Raw genomic sequence first — 22,332 nt, forward strand, 5'->3', positions numbered from 1 at the left:
GATTAAAAAGGTCTGTGAGGGGTACAGAAGTGTCTGATCTTCTCCTGAGGTGGGCAGGCGACAATCTCATTATGGTTTATGGAATTTCATCTTTTTCATTATGACTTTTCTCCAAACGCAGGAAGCATTTCCTCACACATACAGTTTCACAAGTGTGTTAAAAATTAAACAATGAACCCAAAATTCCTAATGTTAACGTCCCAAAATTTAAGAAACACCAAAGTTGCGGTGACATGCAGTGCTTTAAGTGCTTTTTTTGGCTATGTGTGACTTTGCAGCCTTTAATCACTTCATGCTATGATTTTTTAATTTTCTTTCTAAGGACCCCCTGCTTTCTCTGATTTAGCTGTCGGTGGTCACTAAAAAGGATTAATTTGGGTTGAGAATTAGGAAAAAGTATTGTTTTTAGGGTTTGCAAGGCATGAGAACTGATGATTTCAGAAATGGGGAAAAAAGGAAATTTGACCTTATATTTGAAGTAGTTGATAGCAATAAATTGAATTTTATCTTTGTCTCACCATAGAGCTCCTGTGAGTACTAGACAAAATTAACATTTTCAAATGTTTAGTAATTTTTTTCTCCTTGTTTGGTCTTGCCCAACTTGGGTCCCGTGGCCCAACCTGTAAAATTGCTGAATTCTTTGAGCTGAAGAGGGAGATAATGTGTATACATACAAGAAACCCCTATTTGAATGTAACATACGAGGTTGGCACACAGTAGTAATATAGTACTTAATCTTGCCTTAAATATGTTTTACATGTGCTTATTTTATCATTCAATACAATGCAATTTTACATAGTTATATCTAAAATCATTTTTAAAACAGTATGCAAAAAAAAAAAAAAAAATCCCTACAGGTATTTTGAATTAATTCAAACTTGCTTCATTTACATATTCTGACAAAGGATGACCCTTACTTAGTCACCTTAAATCACAGAGATTGTTGCACCTTCTTTTGAGGACAGAACATAGAAGCAAATGCACAGCCATCATGGCACCCAGCATTGCAGCTGAAAAATGATAGAAGAACACTGCTAATAAATCTGCTCGCTGGTTCAAGTAGAACGTAGTATAATGGGAAAAAATGTTCAGTTTCTATGCAACATTTTTCAGCCAGAACTTAGGAGTATTTTAAGGTAAAGAAAAACAAATTACATAGTGCAATTCACTAACTACATTTGTCTTCCACAGGTGTGAATATTATGATCTGTGTTATTGTATGGCCATAGAGAATGATAGAGTTAAACGTTTTTGTGTTTATTTATGTATTTTAAAGTTTCTTGAGGAGAGTTTAACTAGCACTTTGGTTTCTTGTGTGACATAGAAAGAAAGATGTTTTTTAATACAGCAACTGGAAAATATTTGCCTGTTTTGAAATCACTGTTGCCTTCCTAGGTTTGTGAAGAGCAGTAGAACTTTGGTACTGGAGTAATTTCCTTAGAATTGAACAAGAGAAAATAAACCAAATTTGTCAGGCAGGCCATGTGAAAATCTAACAAAAGTCCTTACACCATTTATTCACTGTTTTAAGAACTTCAGTAATGCCAAACCTTGGCACAGAAATGGATTTCTCTACCAAGATGGTAAAAAAAAAGGGTGAAATTGTAGTGTATGGCAATACCACTTGGCTGAAGCATTGCCAAATGTGTTTTAATATTTGCTCCCCAGGTATCATATTTTTAAAAAATGAGTTGGCACAGCCTCTGTTATTTTCTGGCAAACAGGTTTAATACATCTATGTAATGAATAATTTATACCATAGTATGTTCCAAAAATAATCAGCCTTGAAATTAACTTAAGATGGGACTTGATTTATGAATAGTGGATAAGTTAGTTGGTAGTAAATCCCCAAATTAATCCAAAAATTCAGATACACTTAGTTGGCAGAAGATTCTCATAGTCTAGGTGGGAGGCTTAGGTTTTAATGAAAAAAAAAAAAAGGTTAAGCACTAGAAAGTATTTGTGGAACAGATGCTTACTTGTAATATTTTGATTCTTCTTCACATCAAAATCAATTTTACCAGTTCAAATATTCTCTTGTGCTGACTGCCTGATCCCCTCATCATGGGCTTCTAGTTCTTGCACTTTTTGGGTGCAGCTTAACTGTATTTAAAAAAAAGTAGCAGGAAATGAGCAATACAATATAGCATTGTTGTTCACATGAAAAATCATTGCCTGAGATAGTCTGTCTTTGACAGATGATAGTGCAGCTCATACCAGCCAGATTAAAGAAATTGGAATATAGGGCTATTTTTTTCAAATGTATTATTGTTGTTTCTAATGCAAAACCAGATTTCTGATTCTAAAAGATAACAGTGAGATAGCTCAAAAAGTATTACAAAAATAAATTACCGATTAGGAGTGCAAAGTGAAATACATAATTTTTTTTTTTACATTAAACTTTGACAAAAACCAGCAGTTAAAATAAACCTGCTAAGAGTCTCTTTTCCCAGTGGTATATTCTTAGAAAATTGAGATTTAAATACGCACTGCAGTTTTAAATGAGGCTTTTTTTTGTCAAAAAAAACCAAAAAAAAAGACAAGAGCCATATTAATGGCACTTGGTCCAAAAATTTTTTGGTTTACAAGTTCATTTTCTTCCCCGTATTTTTTGTGCAGAAGGAAGAAATCCCTTGCTGCTTACCTTTATTTGCTCTTTTTCATAAACAACCCAACAACATAGAGTTTTTTCCAAAGCTGAAACTTTGCACCCTGTTCTTTCTCTTCATGTGAGAGCAGTAGTTCTTCACGAGCTGCTCCATCCAACTTGTGTCCCTTTCCACAGAGTGCAGTCCTTCAGGATCAGACTGCTCCAGCGGGGTCGTAAGTCCTGCCTACAGACCTGCTCCAGAGCGGGCTCCTCTCTCCACAGGGGACAGGAGCCTGCTCCAGCACGGGCTTCCTGCAGGATCACAACCTTCTTTGGGCATCCACCTGCTCCAGTGTGGGTCTTCTCCACAGGCTGAGGGTGGATCTCTGCATCCCTATGGTCTTCCATGGGCTGCAGGGGCACAGCTGCCTCACCATGGGCTGCACCGCAGGCTGCAGGGGAATCCCAGCTCTGGCACCTGGAGCTCCTCCTTCTGCACTGACCTTGGTGTCTGCAGAGCTGTTCCTCTCACTCCTTTCTCCAGGTGCTGTTGCACAGGTTTTTCCTGCTTCCTTAGTACATTATCCTTGAGGCACCACCACTGTTGCTGATGGGCCCAGCCTTGACCAGCAGTGGTCCCTCTTGGAGCCACGTGGCATTGGCTCCATCAGATGGAGGAGAAGCTTCTGGCTGCTTCTCACAGAAGCCACCCCTGCAGGCCCCCACCCTGCTGCCAAAACCTTGCCACACGAACACAGTACAAAAATGAAGCAAATCAATTTTTACGAGGCTTTGTGAGTATCACACAAATCAAATTATTACTGAGGTAGTCCTGCTTTTCATAAGTTCTCTTGATCATTTTGCTTTTTTGTGATGAAAAATATGTCACTGACGTAAAAAGCTGGATGGCTGAAATTAGAAACAAGCTTGGTCAACAGCTATCACTTTGGTTAAAGTACATAGCCATGTCCAATTGCCAGTGGAACATTTAAGAGGTACCTGATTAATATAATACTGGGAACAAATCATACACAGCATAGTAGTGGTACATTTTTAATGCATGTAATCTAAACATACACAATCTAATATTTAAATGACTAAACCTCTAGTTAATGTATAATAAATATTACTTACTCTAAGGTAGTGGCTAAGGAAGCAAAATCTCTTCATGGGCAGCTGTTCAAAATGCTGCTGCTACTCTGTACCTTCTTTAGGTTATGATTCTAACAAAATCTGCTTACAATTACGGTTTATCTGGGTAATAGCTCTGCTACTGAATCGTGACTTACTCTTCCTAAGCCATGACAAAATGAATTTACAGCCTATGTTGCCTGCTGCTGTAGTACTGAGTGGCAAGAAATCTCTGCTGGGAGCTAGCTGCAATTGGAAAAAATCCAGAAATCAGCTGGTGTCATGACTGAAATAAAGCCACTGAATGTGGTTTTACACTAACACAGCATGAGAGAATAAAAAAACAAAATCAGTTTTTGAGTTCTGAGCAGCACACCACAACAGGAAGATTTTATACATCCTCTTTGGTGTGCAGCTATGCATATTCTCAAAGAATTTGAGAAGGTCGAAAGAGGAATAGTGTCTAGGAAGGACAGAGGAAACAAGGTTGACTGCACCTTACAGAACTGGAGACTTTTTCTTCTGTGCTTTTGAAAATTGATTCCTAGATATGTACAGTATTGGGAAGCATCGTGACAGTGAATTTTGCATATTGAAGATGCTATATTGAAATGTAAAAGACACAGAAATACTGGTTTTAATGCAAATTTTCTCAATTTCACATTCCTTTTCAAGTGAAGCCACAAAAGGAATATACACACGTGTCACAGTTACTACATGGTAGCTTCCAAAGAGTCATAGCTTACAGCACTGACGTACATTCAGATCTACTTTGGCCATCTTCCTGCTTCTAGAATTCCTAAAATAAGGAGCTCTTTGAGTATTGATAATTAGGGACTTCATGCTGACAGTGGAGCCATAAACAAATTTAGCAATAAATTATAATTGACCATCACTACTTGCAGTTAAGAATCCGTTAGGAAATTTTGGTTGTTATTTACTTAGGTAGCAGAATGTGTTGATTTTGGAAATGCCTGAAAAAAAAGTGTGAATGAAAAGCTTGTAACTGACTTGAATTTTTAAACCTTTTGAGTCTTGATTAAATTCTTGGGTTAGGTGATACAGGCTTCCAGGAGGGCAGTATTAAAAAAAACCCCACTTTTCCATTCTTCATAATTTTTTTTTGATTTGAATATTCATTGAGAACTAAGCAATCAACAGAAAATTGCAAGGTGTGTGCTTTGTAGTGACATAAACAGGGACTCCTGATGTGCAAAGGTGTGTCTGGAGACTGGTGACATCCTGTTCCACCCTCATGTTGCAAAGTGCTGTTCTGATGCTACCAGATTTCTGAGATAAATTTCTTCACCTAGAAATATATTTCTTGTCTTATGTTTTACATAGAACTAGAAGGTATGTAATTAAAGAAGAATTATATATTTTAATTCCTCATTCGTCCAGCTTTATTACCCTGCAAATTATTTTAGCACTTCACCTGTAAGCATATTCTATATGACAGAAGAAGAATTGGATCTTCAATTGTTAGTCTCTGTATAAGATCTGAACACATTATCATAGTTACCCAATTAAGTGCTCATGTTTACTCTCAAGGTTGATTTTATTTTCAAGTCTTTCAAAGAACTGCAGCCATATATGTCACTTTAAGTAATGTGTTACTCATCAGTATAAATTGCTAATGCTGCCTGGGCAAAATCTAATCATATTGAATGAGGAGAGAGAAAGGGGTGGGGGAAGGAGGAAACCAAAAAAAGTGCCATTTTATGAAGTGCTGGGCAAGTAATGAATTTTAGTACAGTCAAGATTTGCTTTTCATCGTCATGTTAGATAGTGGAAGTGAGGTTCAGTTGCCATTCTGGAATAGAAGTGCTCTTAGTGCCAGCCACATTTAATCACATTTCGCAGAAGACAGCTGGGCATTGCCAGTTTGTGCTGTGTCAGCCACTTTCTCTGCAAAGGAGTGTCTCATTGCTTGGATTTTAGCATTCTGTAGCAGAAAAGTTCATCCTCTTAAAATTGGCTCAGCTTGTGTGAGAATATAACTGCAAGAGCATTACAATCAGTTCTACCAAGAAAATGCACAACTATTACATAGAATTTTAAGATGGCTTTTTGAAAAGATTTTCACAAAACCTTTAAAATGTATGGTGCATTGTTAAATTCTGGTAGTAATTAAGTTTATCGCAGATTTTTTAGTAAATGTGGCTTTGGTAACAGTTGAAAATTATTATCTGGTTCAGTGGTTTGAAACATCTTTGTGTGTGTTTGAAAAGTCTTAAATGTATTTCAGCTGTGACAAACATTACCAAAAGATTTTATATGTGGAAAACCTTGGAATCTGTAGATACCAAGATTTTTTCTAGCTACTAATCTCATGAAGACTGAAGGGCAGATGGTATCCTTTCAGATGTGATATAAATAGCCAAAGAAAAGTGTCAAAAAGGAAACAGCAAGATAACTCAATATTTACAGAAGGTACACACAAGTGTACTTCAAGGCAGTTAATCACATCACATATTTATTTTTGGAAGTAGAAGAGTGTCAGCAGATTGATACAGTGATTGACATAATGAATATTAAATCTGTAACCAGTCTCATGCAATAAATAAGGATACATATCAGATACTAATATTTACAAGCATATTTTCTATCACATGGATATGCATTTGCCCTACCATTTTCTCCTACTGTGTAATATCTTCACTGCTTGTTTAGGCTAAATATATTGCACAAGACAGAGGAATTTCCAAACACAATTATGTTCTAAATACTTTGTTTTGTAACTTGCTGGTGGTAAGGAACTTCTTGAAGGTCTTGAAATGTCTGATTTCATGTAATGAAATCTTACATTTAAAGGTAATTACGAGAAAATACAAAAAGACTGAGATTCGGGAGCTGTGATTTATTAACCTGTTATTTATTCTCTTACTGAATGAGCTATTGACCTATTGTTGTTGTTCATGTGATTTCTGGGTATATCATAAAGAGAGACTGAAAAGCTCCTTTACATAAAAGTAGTAACAGTCACAAGACAATAGATACCCTGGCTAATACAGAATGAATCATTTTGCCCACTGACTCATCCCTCCATGCAAAACAACCTGCTTCAGCTAAATAATAGTAAAATGGTTTAAGCACTCCCTTGGGAAGATTATTTTGAACCCTCTTAAGAAGAGGAAGAGAGAAGCAAACTGAGATCTTCCCTATGATATTATGATATGGAATGTGTTCACCAGTTAATTCAGGGAAGCAGTCAAACCATTGTCTGAAAGTACAGCATAAATTATGTCTGTCTCTCTTATGTTCTCTTTTTTTTTTTTTTTTAATTTGGGAAAAAAAAGGGAAAAGGTAGGGACAGCTGTTAAAACCCAGAGAGCTTCCAGTGAATCTCAGGAGGAGGTGGTCCAGGCTAACACTGCTGAACTCTGAATAAAGATGGTATTTAAAATACCCTGTTATTTTGCAAACTCCTAGCTTAAATGGTTCTACATTCTGGTATGCTGATTTTAATGGATTTTAATCTGAGGTGTTTCCGTGTATATTTATCTTAACATTTTGGTTAAGGTCGGAAATGCATTTTTGAAATGAATCACCCAGTTGCCACCAGTGGCTATGCTTTGGTTCACATTATGGAGTGTTTTTAGGAGTGTGCAAAGTGAGTTTCTGTCAAGGGGCACTAAAACCTAGGATGTATTCTTGACTGCTAATGGACATGCTGTGTTCATGACCAAACTAGCTGCATCTTTGAAATATGTATTCTGCGTCTGGCTGGTCCTCAACGCCAACTGCTTTGCTCTAAAGAGCTGTTCCTGTCACACCTCAGTTTCCTGGTATGAAGTGACTCTTGCCTTTACTGTATCAAAGGTATATTGTGTTTTAGTTTCATCTACTAAAAAAGTTGTTTCATTCCTATTTTGATAAGATAATTTGTGGAAATATTGTATTAGTAGTGTCAAGATCAAAAGCCTAAGAATTAATACACAGATCTATATTGCTAGAGTATTAAATTTTATCATTTGTCTGTTTGTATAAGCACTGTATACTTTTAACTGAAAGTGTCTGATCTACAGTGTTAAGCAACCATATTTAAGAGTAAGAGACTTGCTGTATGTTTTCTAGTACAGATAAGAAACATAAAAAGGAATTTTCATCTGGTAGAAATAATCTTAAGAAAAAAAACCACCACAGGCAAAATATAAATACACTTCTAGGAACAAGGCAGTAAAGTTGACATTTTGTGTGAATTTAGCCTCACCATTCCATGTGTCATTTGCAGTGTTCTTAATTAGGGAAGAAAGGAATTTCCAGGCCTTTATGAGGATGTTTTAAAGCTGCAGCAGTAGTTGTAACCTTTCATTTCCTATGAGCTCAGCAAAAGATGGCTGATTAATATCACATCTTAAACTGTGTCAACCGGGCTCTTCATTCCCTTTTTAGTAAACATCCTATTGTCAGTGCAGCTCAGTGTGCCAGCATAAAATATCCTAGTGTTTAAGCTGGCTACTTTAATTAATAAGAGTATGTATCTCTATTTAGTAATATAAAGTTACATGGCAATTTAAAAAAAAGTTATCCTAGTGCCTAGTGTGAATGAATAAATCAAGGACAGCCACAAAATAGTGTTCCTGACATTTGTTGGTTACAAAGGATGTAAAAGATACTTTTTTAATTTGGCACATTCAGATATCAGAGATCTTAGAAGGAAGGAAACATTTTTATAGAAAGCTTTTCTACAGATAATTCATTCTTTAAAAAATATTTTTCTAGCTTTGAATTAATGTTTTGCTTTTCTGCTTTAGCAGTTGAAAATAAATGATGGTAGTTTTTCAGAAGAGAGAGAGACAGGAAGAATGGGAGTGAGAAAAGCATGATGGCAAAAACAATGGGACTGCAAGAAGCACCCTTGGTGTAAAAGGAGAGCTGTAAGCACACACACATTCGTAAGAATGAGAAAATTCCACTCAGAGAATACACAGAAACCCTTATTGGGAGAATGGGGTGAATTAAGAAATAGGATTGCAGCAAAGTGGAAAGGAGGATTTAAAGGACACACTAAAAGCCTTTCCCCAGAGAAGGGTAGAGCACTTACAGAAAACGTCTGGAAAAACAGGTGGGTCCCATGTAAGGATATTATAGAAAGCTATAAAACTTGTGTAATAAACTTAGACTGAAAAAAAGGATGTACTGAACAATCCATTTCTTTTCTATTAATTTCTATACTATTCCCTTTCCTTTTTTTTTCATCTTGTTATTGGAAGAAAATTCTGGAAGTGGGGAGAGATGAAAACAAGTAGTGATTTAAGAAGTAGCCTTTGACGATTTTTTGATGCTTTTGGTGATCACACATTTTAATATAACCCTGTTTTGCATTATGTTGGGAAAATCTGGACTTCAAGGAGTTGAAAAGCAAGAATCAGTGCTGATGAAGATGGAAGGAGCTAAATAAATATTACTTAAAGGACTTCTCAAAGATGAAAAAGAACCCCACAACCCTATGAATGTGCTGACCCTGTCTTGAGAATTAAGTTAGATGGTACAATTTAAAGCTTTGTTCCAACATCTGACAGACAACACTCTGCATGCTGATGCGTAATATCTGAAGATTGTGTGGTTGAAAGAAAGTCTTTTCTGAGCTACATTCTATTTTTGTTAGAATAAAGCAGCTGCTTTTTGGAGCAGAGATCTTCTCAAGTGTTCAATCTTCTCATTCAAGTTAAGAATTAACTAAATATTGTGAGCAAATTTTGTGTATGCGTTCTCCCACGCTGCTGAAGTGGACTAAAGCAAACTGTTTTGACCATAAATAGTGCAAATGTGCAGCTTGACCCTAAGAGATGAAAGTAAGTTTGCTGGTGTACCTTACTCCCAAGTTGTCACTGCCTCAGTAATCCAAAGGCATGGAAAGTTTGGAGCATTTTAAATATGGCTTGAAAAGAAATATAGCTGGTTAAAACTTTCTTCTAGAGAGACTATATGAATGGATCTGCTATGATCTGCCCCTGATAATTTCTGAAGGAATAAAACATTGCTTAAGGAAGGAGGCAACTGCAAATGTAGCCTTACTAATGGAGCTATTGTAGCTGCAGCCCTGCCCTCCAGGAGTGATACCAGATGACTTTGTACATCTGTTGTTTAGAAAATCTTGTTTTAAATGTTGGGTGTAAGGTGCCCATGTAATTTTGTAAATATATTGAAGTCAGTAATTGCTATGCAACATGCATACAGCTACACAATAAAGATGTACCCAGAGTACCAGATTAATATTACATAGACCCATAGTCTGTGAACTGCACATCACCTGTGTGAGAGACAACAGCGGCAATGTCGGAGTCCGCACTTACTGTGGCTGTAGATGCTTGTGCTGTGCTTGAGAATTTGTTTTGCAGCTCCTGAGGTTTGGGTTTGGGTTTTTGGTTTGGTTTGGTTTGTTTTTTTTTTTTTTTTGGGTGGTGGAAAAAAGGATTGAAGAGATCAGAGCTGTACCAAACAGGCACAGGGAAAATGAAATATCCTGATCCAGCTGTAATAAATTATGTGTGCACTGTCATAAAAGGCTTTTTGAACTAAATAAAGTAACTTCTCTAAATTCTGTAAAGAATAAAATTAGGATAAAAATAACTTTTTAGGCTATAGTATCTGCCTGAGCCCTAATTCATAATACAAAAAAAAAAAAAAAAAGAACAGAAAAATATATAGGAAGGAAGCAGTGTGGACAAAAAAAGGGAGAAAATATTGAATTACCCTTACATGCACTGATAATGGCATAGTACAGCAGTCTTGCCAGTATATTAATATCCTGCAAAAAGATATTCATATAAAATCTGTTGCTCTGGTGCACCAGATAATTACCAAATTATGCAAGACATAGGACATTTAACACACACAAAGCAAAAAAGATGGATATTGGGTTTTGCCCTTTAGTGAAGAAATTCTGAAAATTCCTGGTGATGATATACATGTTCATACAGAAATTTTTGCCAATAGTTTAAGCCGTACCGTATCTGTGATCAGTAGTTTTAATCCATGACAGTAACAGAAAAGTTATATTCCTTATTTTATGCATACAGGATCAGTTTAGTGTGTTGAGTGGCTATAACTTGAAGTTCAATTCCCTTTTTTGTATTCTAATGTAGTTTTATTAATTACAACATTTTAAGAGATGATTTTTAGTACAGTTCAAAGAATTCTGGGGTCTGAAAAGGCAGCTATTGAAAGGGTAGCTAAAAGAATAGCTATTGAATGTTGGGAAATAGTGAATGGTGAGAAAGTAAAAGGGAAATACAATAATCCAGGAGACTTTAATTGAGAAGGTGGAGAATTGAGTCCCAAGAGAGGTAGGATTAGTACACTGAGTAATGGAAATGTAGAAAATATGTGAGTTAGAAAGGGGAAACTAATTCAGGTTCCAGAGGTCAGTGAATGATAATACCTTCAAGAAGTAAAATGTTCTTCTGTTTGCTGTTTCTATTTGCATGTGATAAAGTTAGAAGAATAGATATGAAAAGTTTTGAAAGTGCTCTTTCCAGTTTTAAATATATGTAAATGATTTTTTTTTCCATTGAAGAAGGCACCCAGAGAAAATAGATGACCCTATTTCCTTTTGTACTTTAATCAAACACTTCTAATAAAATACTAACAATAGTAGTGTGTTTATTCTAAAACAACAGTAAAGGTGGGAAGTCCCCCTTTGCATGTGGAAATCTGGCTATATTTCAAAGATGCAAGCATACTTCATCAGTGCTGTAGTTTATTGGAAGATAAGGGGATAATAAATTGGAACAAGTGGGTATTTATTGGAAACTTGTACCTTTATTAGTTCCTTCATATTGCACAAGGTATTTGAAAGAAAAGAGCAAAACTAGTGTGAGGCTAAAAATGTAATTTAGTTTCTATATTTGGAAAACAGAGAATTATAAAAGGTTTTAGTTTTGTTTCTGTTTCTAAAAGACGCAGAGGTTTTAGAGATAGCTTAAGGTTTATTGCTTGAACTGAAGTGGTTTCAGAGTGAGCTGAGAAAGAGACCTTTTTGTGTTAACAATGCATAAACATAGAAGTCATCGTCGCCTTCTCCAGAGAGAGAAAAAATAGGCAAGGACATAACAACAGTGTTGCCTCTGTGACTGGCAGCGTAGGAGGTTAGCACATGGATGTTAGAGGTTGCATTTGTAATTTCCTATCTTTGGAGAGGGCAGATGAAGAGAGGAGATTGTCAGATGTTGAATAAAATCACCATGAAGAGAATGACAAAGGCATAATAAAAGAGGGAGGGAAATTTTACAACTGTGGAGCATGACTTAAAAGTCTAAAGCCCATATTCTTGCTTCATTAACTAGCACAGGGTAAAATCTGAGGAATGGCAAAGTGATTGATCTCACTTGTGAGTAGATTGAGATAAACTCTACATTTCTCCCTGGGGATTTACTTTGGCCACCTGTGAACTGTGGAGAGCTGCAGATATCTTGTCTGCAGCAGATTTTCTGAAATTCTGACTAAGATGTTTCGAATACTTTCAAAGTATGCCCCTGGGGTGTAAGAGAGAGCAAAAACAGTAGGAGTGGTTGCTCAGCTGCTGGAGAGGTGTTCTGTGGTCTGGGCTGGAGAGGCACTGTGTGTCTGACCCAGGAAGGCTTGTTCTGTGCAGCACTGGAAATGACACTCTGTGAGGCTACAAGCACTTTTAGCATTTCAATAAAAATGGGCTAATTTCATCCCATAGTGCTTCAGCTGTAAGAAGCTGTTTTCATGTTTCAGAAAGGCCTTTTCCCCCACCCTCACTTTTGTGAGTCTAAAGGGGGACAAATATTTCTACTTTGTTACTGTTAGAAGTCTTTGTTAGTAACTTTGGCTTCCAATTCATTACTGCAGTCATGTTTTTGCAGCCTGGTGTGAGAGATAAACCCTTTGCAAATGAAGACAGCATCCATTTTCTTTCTACCTCAGGCCACACAGAATTGATTGGGGTAATAAAATGACAGTACGATGTAATATACTGACGGCTCTTTAATTTGAAAACTAGTTCCAGGCTGATTCAAAACTTGTTTAAAGCTAATTTATGACTTGTGTAATTTTCAACTGGACCAAGGTAAAGGATGATATGTGAAAAATGATGCAGAGTTAACATAATATTTTCAAACCTGCCAGCTTGAAATTATCTATAAAGGATTTGTTTAAATCCTTTTTTAGTTTTGTTTTAAAGAAGCAATAGAAGAAGTAGTGGCTGTTAGGCTGCTGATATGAACACCATTGTAAGACACTGTTTTTCCATCATTGTGTTTCAAATGGAAATTCTTGTGCTTTCGAGGAAAATATTTTATGCATATTTTAAAAATATAAAAATATGCGTCAGTTCTCCATTTTCTTCAAAAGAAGAAGCAATGTCGGGTTTCTATTTTGTTGAGTCAGAATCTGTGCTGACAGTAACATGGCCTGGTAAATACAGCATTTTGCTACTGTGATGTTCACGGTGTGCCTTGCCTGTGACTACACATCTCTATATACATATCTGTATCCTATTTATATATACTATGCATATCTGTATATGTCTCTCAGTCTTGGATTAAAGGTCTGGTTTTTGAAAAGCGTAATGTGAGAATAGTGAAATTCTTAAATTAAGCCACAACATCAGCATAGCATAAAACACAAACATCTCCCTTTGAAATCTATCACTTTCATGTGGCTTGCAAATGAAATCCACATCTGTTCTGTATGCACTGTTGATTTTTCAGCATAGTGTGTCAGTGCTACTTCTTCACAGAAAAGGACAAAACTAAAAGCACAATGTGTGCTCCTGTACGGTAGATGCAAAGAGCAAATATACCAACTGGAATGATGGGAGGGAGAGAACTGAATATTGACAAATCTAGTAAGAAGATTCCATCCCAGGACTATAGTATCTGATTTGTTATGTATTTGTGTCAACATATAATTAAAATATTATTTTTTGCAGAAAAGAAAATGATCAAGCCTATGCAGTTTTGTTATCTTAAACTGCATGAACATTTAGGTTACAGGAAAAGAGCCATAGTTAAAAGCAGGGCTGTCTTTCTTGCATAAACATAGCAGAATGTCTACACCTTTCATGTTTCCTCTTCAAGGTTTTGTAAGTCCAGGAAGGACCATGTTCTGAGGAGCTTTGATCAAAATCTGCATTTTTCAGGCAAAAATATATTACTGAGCATTTGGAATTTATTTGTTTAAAGGGCACTTATGTTTTCACAACGTATTTCTACAATTTAAGGAAGCTGGAAGTACCATTTAGTGACCTTCCCCCATAATTTAATAATTAATATAACTAAATACAGTAATCCATTATAAAGCAATGTGTTGATTTGTCTGACTTGAAAATGCAGATTTGTGATTTTTGCTGTGTATTTTAGAAAATTTAATAATAATTTAATGAAATGGGAAGGGCTTAAGCACCAGAAAAGACATGTACCAAAACACTTACTTTGTAAATTATATGTCCGTAAACCACCACTTCCATCACTTCTACAGCTGAGGCTTACAGATCCATGATGATGCCATTGTCATTGTTTTCATCATGCAGGACCTTGAAAAAATAATAAAGTGACTTTAGGACAATAAATTTTAATTTTTTTAAAGTACATTTTTCCTTTTAACACCTCTTTGGTAAAAATACTGATTCAGGTCAGTGGTACCGATTTTTTGCCTTTCCTTTACAAGTGTAAATTATTCTCATACTTTTTCAGGTTGTTTTACTTGCCAGACTACAACTAAAACTACCAGGATTTCTAACCAGAACTGTTGCTGACTTGGCCACATACTCATAACACACCTAGAAGCAGCTTTGTAAAAGTTCTCATTTGCACCTTGCAGCATTTTCATTGTGGTACCTTCCATGAAAGGATCTCATTCCACTTACTGAATCTGTCTGTTCATGAAAGCGGTATTTCACATGTTGCCAAACTAGTTCAGAACAACAAAGATTGCCTGTGTTACTTATTTAGATCAGAGAACAGTCTGGATTGGAAGGGACCCACAAGGATCATCAAGTCCTACTCTTTAAGTGAATGTCCCATACTGGGATCGAACCCATGACCTTGGTGTCATTAGCTCCATGCTTTGACCAACTGAACAATGTGAAAAGAGATAATAAAACCAGTGCAATTGGAAAGGGAAGCATATTTTCTTGGATTGGTTTCTGAATAATAAAGTAAATTTGGTTTCTATCCATCTCCCTAAAAATGGAAGTGTTAAATTAGCCAGCTGGTTCTTAAGAGAGCTATTGAGAAGCACGGCCAAGCTGCTGGCAAAGATGATGTTTAAGATTTGATGTGAAAAAGAATCCATGGACCTGTTGACACAAAGGAATGTACCAGGAATGTAAACTTACTAGATTGTAGTTGCTCAGATAATTTTTGGAAAACACTTTCTATTACTTTAAAAAAGCAAGTAACAGAAAAGGGTTGCCACCATTATCTGGCCACAGGTAATAACAGCATAACAAAAGCTTGTTGAGGCACAAAATACAAGCAGAATTCAAAGAGAGAAATCACTGAACCAATGGATTCAGACAAGTATATAATTTTCTTCCAGCAGATGTGTTTGTTACTTTTGTTTTTGTAAGTAGCACAGAAGAGCTTCTGGAAACATACTGAGCTGATAAATTGCATGGCATTGATTTAACTTTCTCAAGGAGAAAACAGTACTGTTCTATACTCAGAGTTAGCTCATGGCTAATTGGCTCAACAAGAAGAAAGATTCTTATCATCACAGTTCACTAGGACCAAACAAAAGTGGCCTTTGAGAGAGAACATGTTTGCTTGTACAAGTCCATGGAAACTAGTGAGCTGTCAGGACGAACATGGTGCAAAGTTCCTTTTGATGGCATATACAGCATGGGGAAAATCAGACTTTTATTATCAGAATGCTAGAGATGTTTCTCCTTGCAGCTCACTGTGTTTGGCTGGCATTCTTCCAAGAATATCTCATTTTTCCTTTTGTTCCATAGATCCAGCATGGGCATATGCCCATAAAACAGTTCAGTGCAATGGCAGTTGGACTTCACTGTTAACATTTTAATTGATGGTATTCTTTAGTTTTCAATAAAAGCTATTTTTTTTTCTGAAATCTGTTTTTTTTCCTAAAATATCTTCCTCATACCAAACCTTAAAATTAAGGTGGCAAGCCACAGAATGGGCCAGAATATCCTTTTTCTAAGTCACAGAGAGGTGATGCAACAAGAAAGGTGTAAAAAAGCTTTATTGGACATATTTAAGCTCAGAAGGTATTTTTTCCCCTTTGCAGTCTCTGGGAACTGCCTCCATGTGTTAATTCTTTTACAGTATCTGGTCTTACCTGTGATTCTCTGTGTGATTCAGTAATGGTTGTTGGACCAGGGATCACTTTCCCTTCCCATACATTGGGCTAAACTGCAATTGCTGAATATTATCCTTACGAAATTTTAATTTACTTTTTAGAGGTTGTTATGTTTGAAAACTTAATAATGAGCTTTGCAGCTTGCAGTTTCGGAGAGTATAATCTTGATTTCCTTGCAATTAATGAATGTAGAAAGAAAGTGATATATCAAAAGCACATCTTCTGCTTGCTAAGCAATGACATCTAAAATATCTTCTGTAATGAGCATTATGACAAGCACAGTAGAGATTGTACCAACTAATGGATTTTTTTCTCTGCATTAAAATGTCTCAATCTATGCAGTTATCAAAACCCCCATGTGAAGCAGTGAAGGTATTAAAGTGGGTTTTATTCTGAATGATGTAGTCATGCTGCATGGCAAAATCAAGGCAATCTGGAAAATAGAATGTAAATTACTTAAGAATTTTTATATATTTTACTGTAATGTTAAATTTACTAAAAGGTAGCAAACTCTGCTAACTTCTTTAACTTTACCAGGTTGTGTGCTATATTGGTTTGCAGTGATTGGTAAAATATAGTTGTTGGGGATTGTTCTAGCATGGCTCCAGCTGTTTTGCAGAAACATCCATCTGCCATAAGTGGATGAAATGTAATATTCCCTTCCTTTAGTGGCAGGGGTAGGTATGGGCAAAAACCCATGCTTATTCAGAACTTCGCAATTCTGAAATGCCATAACTATTTTAAAAGTCTTAAAATGCTCTCTTGAAGAAAATATTATTCTAAGAAAATATGTGACAGATGTTTTTGACTCGAGCAGAAGAAGTTGCCCAGGGTAAAAAGAGTAGAGTGTCAGACCTCGAGTATTTTTTATTTCTCTCTCTGTGCTTAAAGCACAGTACCTCTGAAAAGTCTCATTTTCTTGGCGTGCCACATCAACATGCTGCTGAGGGGTCTGTTTGTGTCTTGCCCTCAGGACTCCGAGCCGTCAAATGAGGTGGTCTCAGAGGCCCCGGGTAACGTGGTACCCTCTACCTCAAGAAGTAGCTCTGAAGAGCTGATATCGGTGGCACAGAAACGTCCAGAAGAGGTAGGACATTCTGTGTCTATTCTTTTCCAAGATTAACTGTTGGGGAATACACATTTGACTCTGTTTTTCATGCCTAGTGTTGTACTACTAGTAACAGACTTTTTAAAGCTCGAGCTCAATCTTATCCTCCCATATAAACAGCACACAAGACCAAGGTAAAACTCGGGACTATTATTAATGGTACCTACAAGTACATTCCATAACATATACTACTTTTTAAATGCTGTTTCTTACTGTGAGTAATTAGGATTTTTTTTTTCTTGTTCCTGTCTTTTACACCGTGACAGTAACAGGAGCCCTGTTAGATTCTGGCTAAATAAACGTTATTACACTGAAGAGTCAGAAATAGAATCTGTACATAGGTATATAGGTAGATATAAACCTTTTATCATCCTTCACAAAATTTAAATATGTCTAACTTCTGGCTTGTGCAAGGGAAAGACTCTTCCTGATACTGGGCCTTTCTTTGTTCTCTTGGTTTCGAAAAAGTGATGTAGTATGATCATAAGTTCATACTTCCTGTTGTGTTAATCAAAGGTGCTTGTAAGGTAGTTCCATAGGATAGCCAATGAATTAAGGTGTTTTCTGTCCCTGCTATGCATCCTTGTCACAGTACACTATAGCTGGAGGAGAGGTTGTAGAATTCAGGATCATAAATTCATTTCATGGTAGCAATTGTCTTCCCACAGAACCATTATTATCCTTAAATTAACCCTTCCTGTGAGAAGTAAGTCTTTCCTTTATAGTAGCCTTAACACTTAATCTCGGCCTATTCAAACAGTTTAGTTGATATTATTACTATTAAAAATATGTCAAGTACCAGGTAATATAAAGACTAGTCTTTCCTGCTTTTTTCCTGAGATTTCTTTTGACTGTAATCTTCACACTAAAGGACAGCATGAAATGCTAGTCATAGGAGATATAATGTCATTTATTAGTTTGGTGCAGCCTTTAGATAAACGTCTTCATTTCTCTGATAGTCTTGTCACTTTGTCTGAAGAGGGAAGGTCCAGAGTACAAGGCCAGGAGAATTCTGAAGATTGTCTCCTGGATTAAGACCAAGTAAATTGACTTATTTTGGGCTATCAACTACATACTCCAAGATGGAAAGTCAGGTTATCACATCTAAGCAGTCTTGAGAATGGAGTAATACAAGCTTTTAGTAATGCTTTTTTATGTATTCTTGAGTAGCAAAGGGACCTCTAGTCTGTGGAGAGACATAGGATCTGCCTCTTAATTCTCAGCTTTGTCAATTTACCTCACTCAACTGGAGAAATGAAAGCACAGATAATGTTTAAAAATAAAAAGAGAAGAAAAGTGCTGCAGAAAGAGGAATGAAACATGGTTAGTTAATAAAAGGTGACTAAGAGGAGGATGGGTATACAGTTTTTGCTTTTTAAAAGCTGCTCAGCTGTGGGGGAGAGGAAACTGCAGAGAATCAAAAGATGGAAGTGCACCTTTCAAATTTTGTTAAATAGTTCAGTAGTAGTTTATGTTGAGGCTGTTATACTGAATGTGGGATCATGTGTTATATAAGGGAATGAGACTTTCTTCAATCATATTTACTGCAGTTTGTACAAGAGAGAGAGGTGAGTCAGAAAGAGTTTTGTGGTTGGATTTGCAGGGAACCTTGAGAGGAGAGCACCAGTATGCTGAATTTCCAAATTCAGAACCCACTACGAAACAACCCATCTAAGTTACTCATGGGTAAGTCAGCATGATAAACATTTGTGAATAACACCCTAAAAAACAGGTCCAAAAAGTGTTTGCAGAGCTTGACTTCAACTAATGCCTTTTTTTTTTTTAATTTTGTTTGAAGTCTTCTGGTATATCTTTCAGTATCTGCTTAATGAGTTAATATTTGGAATTGACTACTGACTGGTGCATTATTTGTGTAATTTATGTCTCATCTGAATTCAAACCATCAGTATTGGTGAGAGTTGTTAAAGAAAAGCTCAAATGCAGCCATGGAAAAGAGAAATATGAGGAAAGATTAAAGAAGGCGAGGTGGCTAACAGCAAAGGGATTCAGGAAGGTGGAGAAAAATTGAGAAGGTTGTGGAAAGTGGTGCTCAAAAAGAGTCTTGGGCTTGCAAATGTGAGGACACACAACTTCTAGTAGGAGAAAGTGTGGAAAATCCCACAAGCTGCCACATTAATTTGAATAAAGCACATGTTTTCCTGCTTACAATTTGTCTTCCTCTTAGGTAGGACAGTCTGAATCTAACATTCCGTTACTCATGTCATCAGCAGGATGATATTTGTGGGATGTAATTTGATCACCCAAATGAGGCTTTGTTTTGCTTGTCTAGTCATTCCTCCTAATAGAAACGATGGTCGAATGTTGAGTGATACTCAACAGGAGGGCAGGATGGTATCCACTCCTCTTACTGCTGCCCTTCTTCCCAGTCTCTTTTGATGCTCTAAAATTAGATTTAACTCTGTGTAGCATCAGGACAGCGTCCAGCTATGGGGCATAGGACAAAAGCCACTGCAGAAATAATTAGCATATTGATTGTTTAGATCACAACTGTGAACTTTTTGTGAACTGGTGTCCTGAATCACCTGTTAGTGGTTCAGGAAAGTGTGTGTATTCATCGGTGTATTTCAGATGCAGAAACATTTTGGGTTATAAAGTAACTGAACTAACTTTAGAGTTAGAAAGATACTTTACTGTCAGTTTCCAAAAGCTGTGCAAGCCTTCATAAAATTTAAGTTGTATAGATTTGAATGCTTGAATAATTCTAATTTGTGTCCATCTTAAAATAAGGATGTTTTCTCTGCGATTGATAAGTTAATGTTGTATCTATTTCATGGGGTTTTTTAAGAATTGGAATTGAAAAGTGGCCTTGAGAGACGAATTCATGCATTTGAAGGGGATAGATGTGTGTCATCCTAAATTCAGTGTAATTTCATTAGACCTTCCAAGCAGTTTATATCGTTTTGGCAGTTTTTCTCCCATGATAATGCTTAAGATAGGATTTTTGTTCCCACAAGCCTTTCAAAATTCAGAACTACATCACTATTAGTATGCCCTTTTTTCTCTGATACTACACATTCTTTACCATGAATGGATGAAAGGAAATTCTCTGGATGCCATGATTATTTAAGATGCAGAGCTTCCAAAATGTTTTAAATGTACAAATACACTTGCTTGAATAACACTGCAATTGTTCAATAAAGTTGAAAGGCAGGTGAATCTGCTTTTATGGCCCTTACTTCTGTTTTCTCTGGTCAGCTTCACTGTGCATCTGACAGTTGCAGCCTATTTGGTACATATGTTTAAGTAGGTTTTTGAGGGATATACAGAGACGCTGAAGAAAGTGAAGATTTGTTGTTAAAGTAGTTTTACTTTCCCTTTTTCGTGTTTCTAAAGAGCAACATGGGTGGGCTTTATCTTGATACCATTTCTCATATGCAGCACTTTAATCCATGGGGAAGGATGATGTCAGTGGTTTGTTGTCTAAGTGAGAAAATACTGATTCTGACAGTTCCCTTAAATGGGAGTCTCCTAAGAGGCATATTCTCTTGCTTAATTAGAAGTGAAATAGAAGTACATGAGTTATGTGTATTAATTTCCTTTGCCAATCCTGTGGCATATTAATTAATCATGTTTTAATAGTGTAAGCCTAGAGGCTAACAGAGCTGTTCTTTCTTAGTGTCTGCATTGCCAGAACAGTACAGATACAGAGGAAAAGCTGTGCTATCCTTTCTCTTGGATAGAAAAATGAATTCAACAACCAACAAACCCCTACTTTTCCCTACAAAAGAAAGTACTTCAGGGTAAAATATGAGTGATGTGTTGGTAGCATATGAACCTGAATAGCATGTATCTGTGGTGCTTTTTGGGTGCTGTATTCAAACTATAAAAGCTGTGCAAAGCGTTGTGTTTCTCAGCTAAAGAAGGATTAGGATAGATACCCCCTAACCTGTTTCTGAACTATAAGACATCCAGTTGCAGCTTGCAGTTTATCTGAATAGAGCACAGACGTTTTTCCATAAGTAACGTGCAGCTAAGGGATAGTGATTTGTTTGATAGAAAAAGATGTGTCCCACACTTAAGTCATCTGCCATTAGTTGTAAGTATGGTACAAGCATCGTAAAAGGGTTATAGAATTCAGTTTTAACTGCATTATTTCCTATACAAGTGAAGGAAATGTTGCTTAATTTCTATTAATACGATTGGCAGCTTATATTGTCTTTTGTTTCTTGATTTATCCTCCTTCCTTGATCTCCCAACAAGTCCCTTTAGCATTCCAAGTTAGTACAAAAGGAGTTCTTTTTTTTAAAACCCAAAGCTATAAACTTCATCAGCAGTGAATCCAATCCATTCTTATGCTATTTTATTACACTGAGGTTTTTGCTTTTTAAACAAGGTATGATGTAGCATGTTCTGAAATGATTGAATTGGAAGTAATTTTATAGGAAAGTTTGTAATAATGTTCATGTGATATTTTTTCCATCTGCTATTATTAGACTATGAAATAAGTGAATTTCCATCACTGACATAATTCATTTCAGAGAATAATCATCGTGAAGAATAAACACCATCAAGAAGTTGACAGATGATTTTCACTCTTAGAGAACACAAGAATATATTAGATAAAATATATATTTGTGTATCTATCTGTATGTATAAATGCACAGCTTTTATGCTTGCACTTGTGAAAAGCCTGTGCATTCTTTTCTAAACTTCATAGGCATAACAATATATTCCTTCTATTCTGTGTAGCTGCTGGCTTGAATGCATTTAGTAGAATATTTGTGTCAGACAGTTGTTGCTATAAATGCATTCTTTCTGACCCATTGCTAGTTAAAAAAAAATACAGTTACTGACATAGGGTGAGTTGGACTCCTATTTAGTCTTGAACACGAATTTTTTTTGTTTAATTTCTGGGGAACTTTGCAACTCAGAAAAGTAACTGTAAATGTTCATGCTATATGGACCTAGAAGTCTGTTTTCTGATGAAAAATCATAAGTGATAACTTACTAGTTATTTTTTTATCGTAGGTAAATAATTTCCCTTTATTTCCAGTAATATTTCCAATAGTGATACTGGATTGTGATTTTGGAACACAGGTTGATTTGTACTTTGAATGTGCTGCTATACTGAGATCTGCAAACAGACAAAACACCACAAAAAACCACCACAAACACCAAATTACATACTTTAACAAAGAGAAGAAAACATTAGAATCATCTGTGTCATCCATATCCTGGTAGACAT

At 36.2% G+C, this 22,332-nt stretch overlaps 1 protein-coding gene across 1 annotated transcript in view; it reads left to right on the forward strand.

The window, feature by feature from the left end:
• Window positions 1–22,332, forward strand: part of LOC138106384 (PHD finger protein 14-like) — a 163,578-nt gene that overhangs the window by 113,366 nt on the left and 27,880 nt on the right. Inside the window, 1 exon segment of the mRNA XM_069006910.1 lies at window positions 16,992–17,105. Coding sequence (XP_068863011.1) covers window positions 16,992–17,105 — 114 coding nt within the window.

The sequence above is a fragment of the Aphelocoma coerulescens genome, chromosome 2, assembly GCF_041296385.1.
Source record: "Aphelocoma coerulescens isolate FSJ_1873_10779 chromosome 2, UR_Acoe_1.0, whole genome shotgun sequence".
In the NCBI taxonomy this organism is placed as follows: Eukaryota; Metazoa; Chordata; class Aves; order Passeriformes; family Corvidae; genus Aphelocoma; species Aphelocoma coerulescens.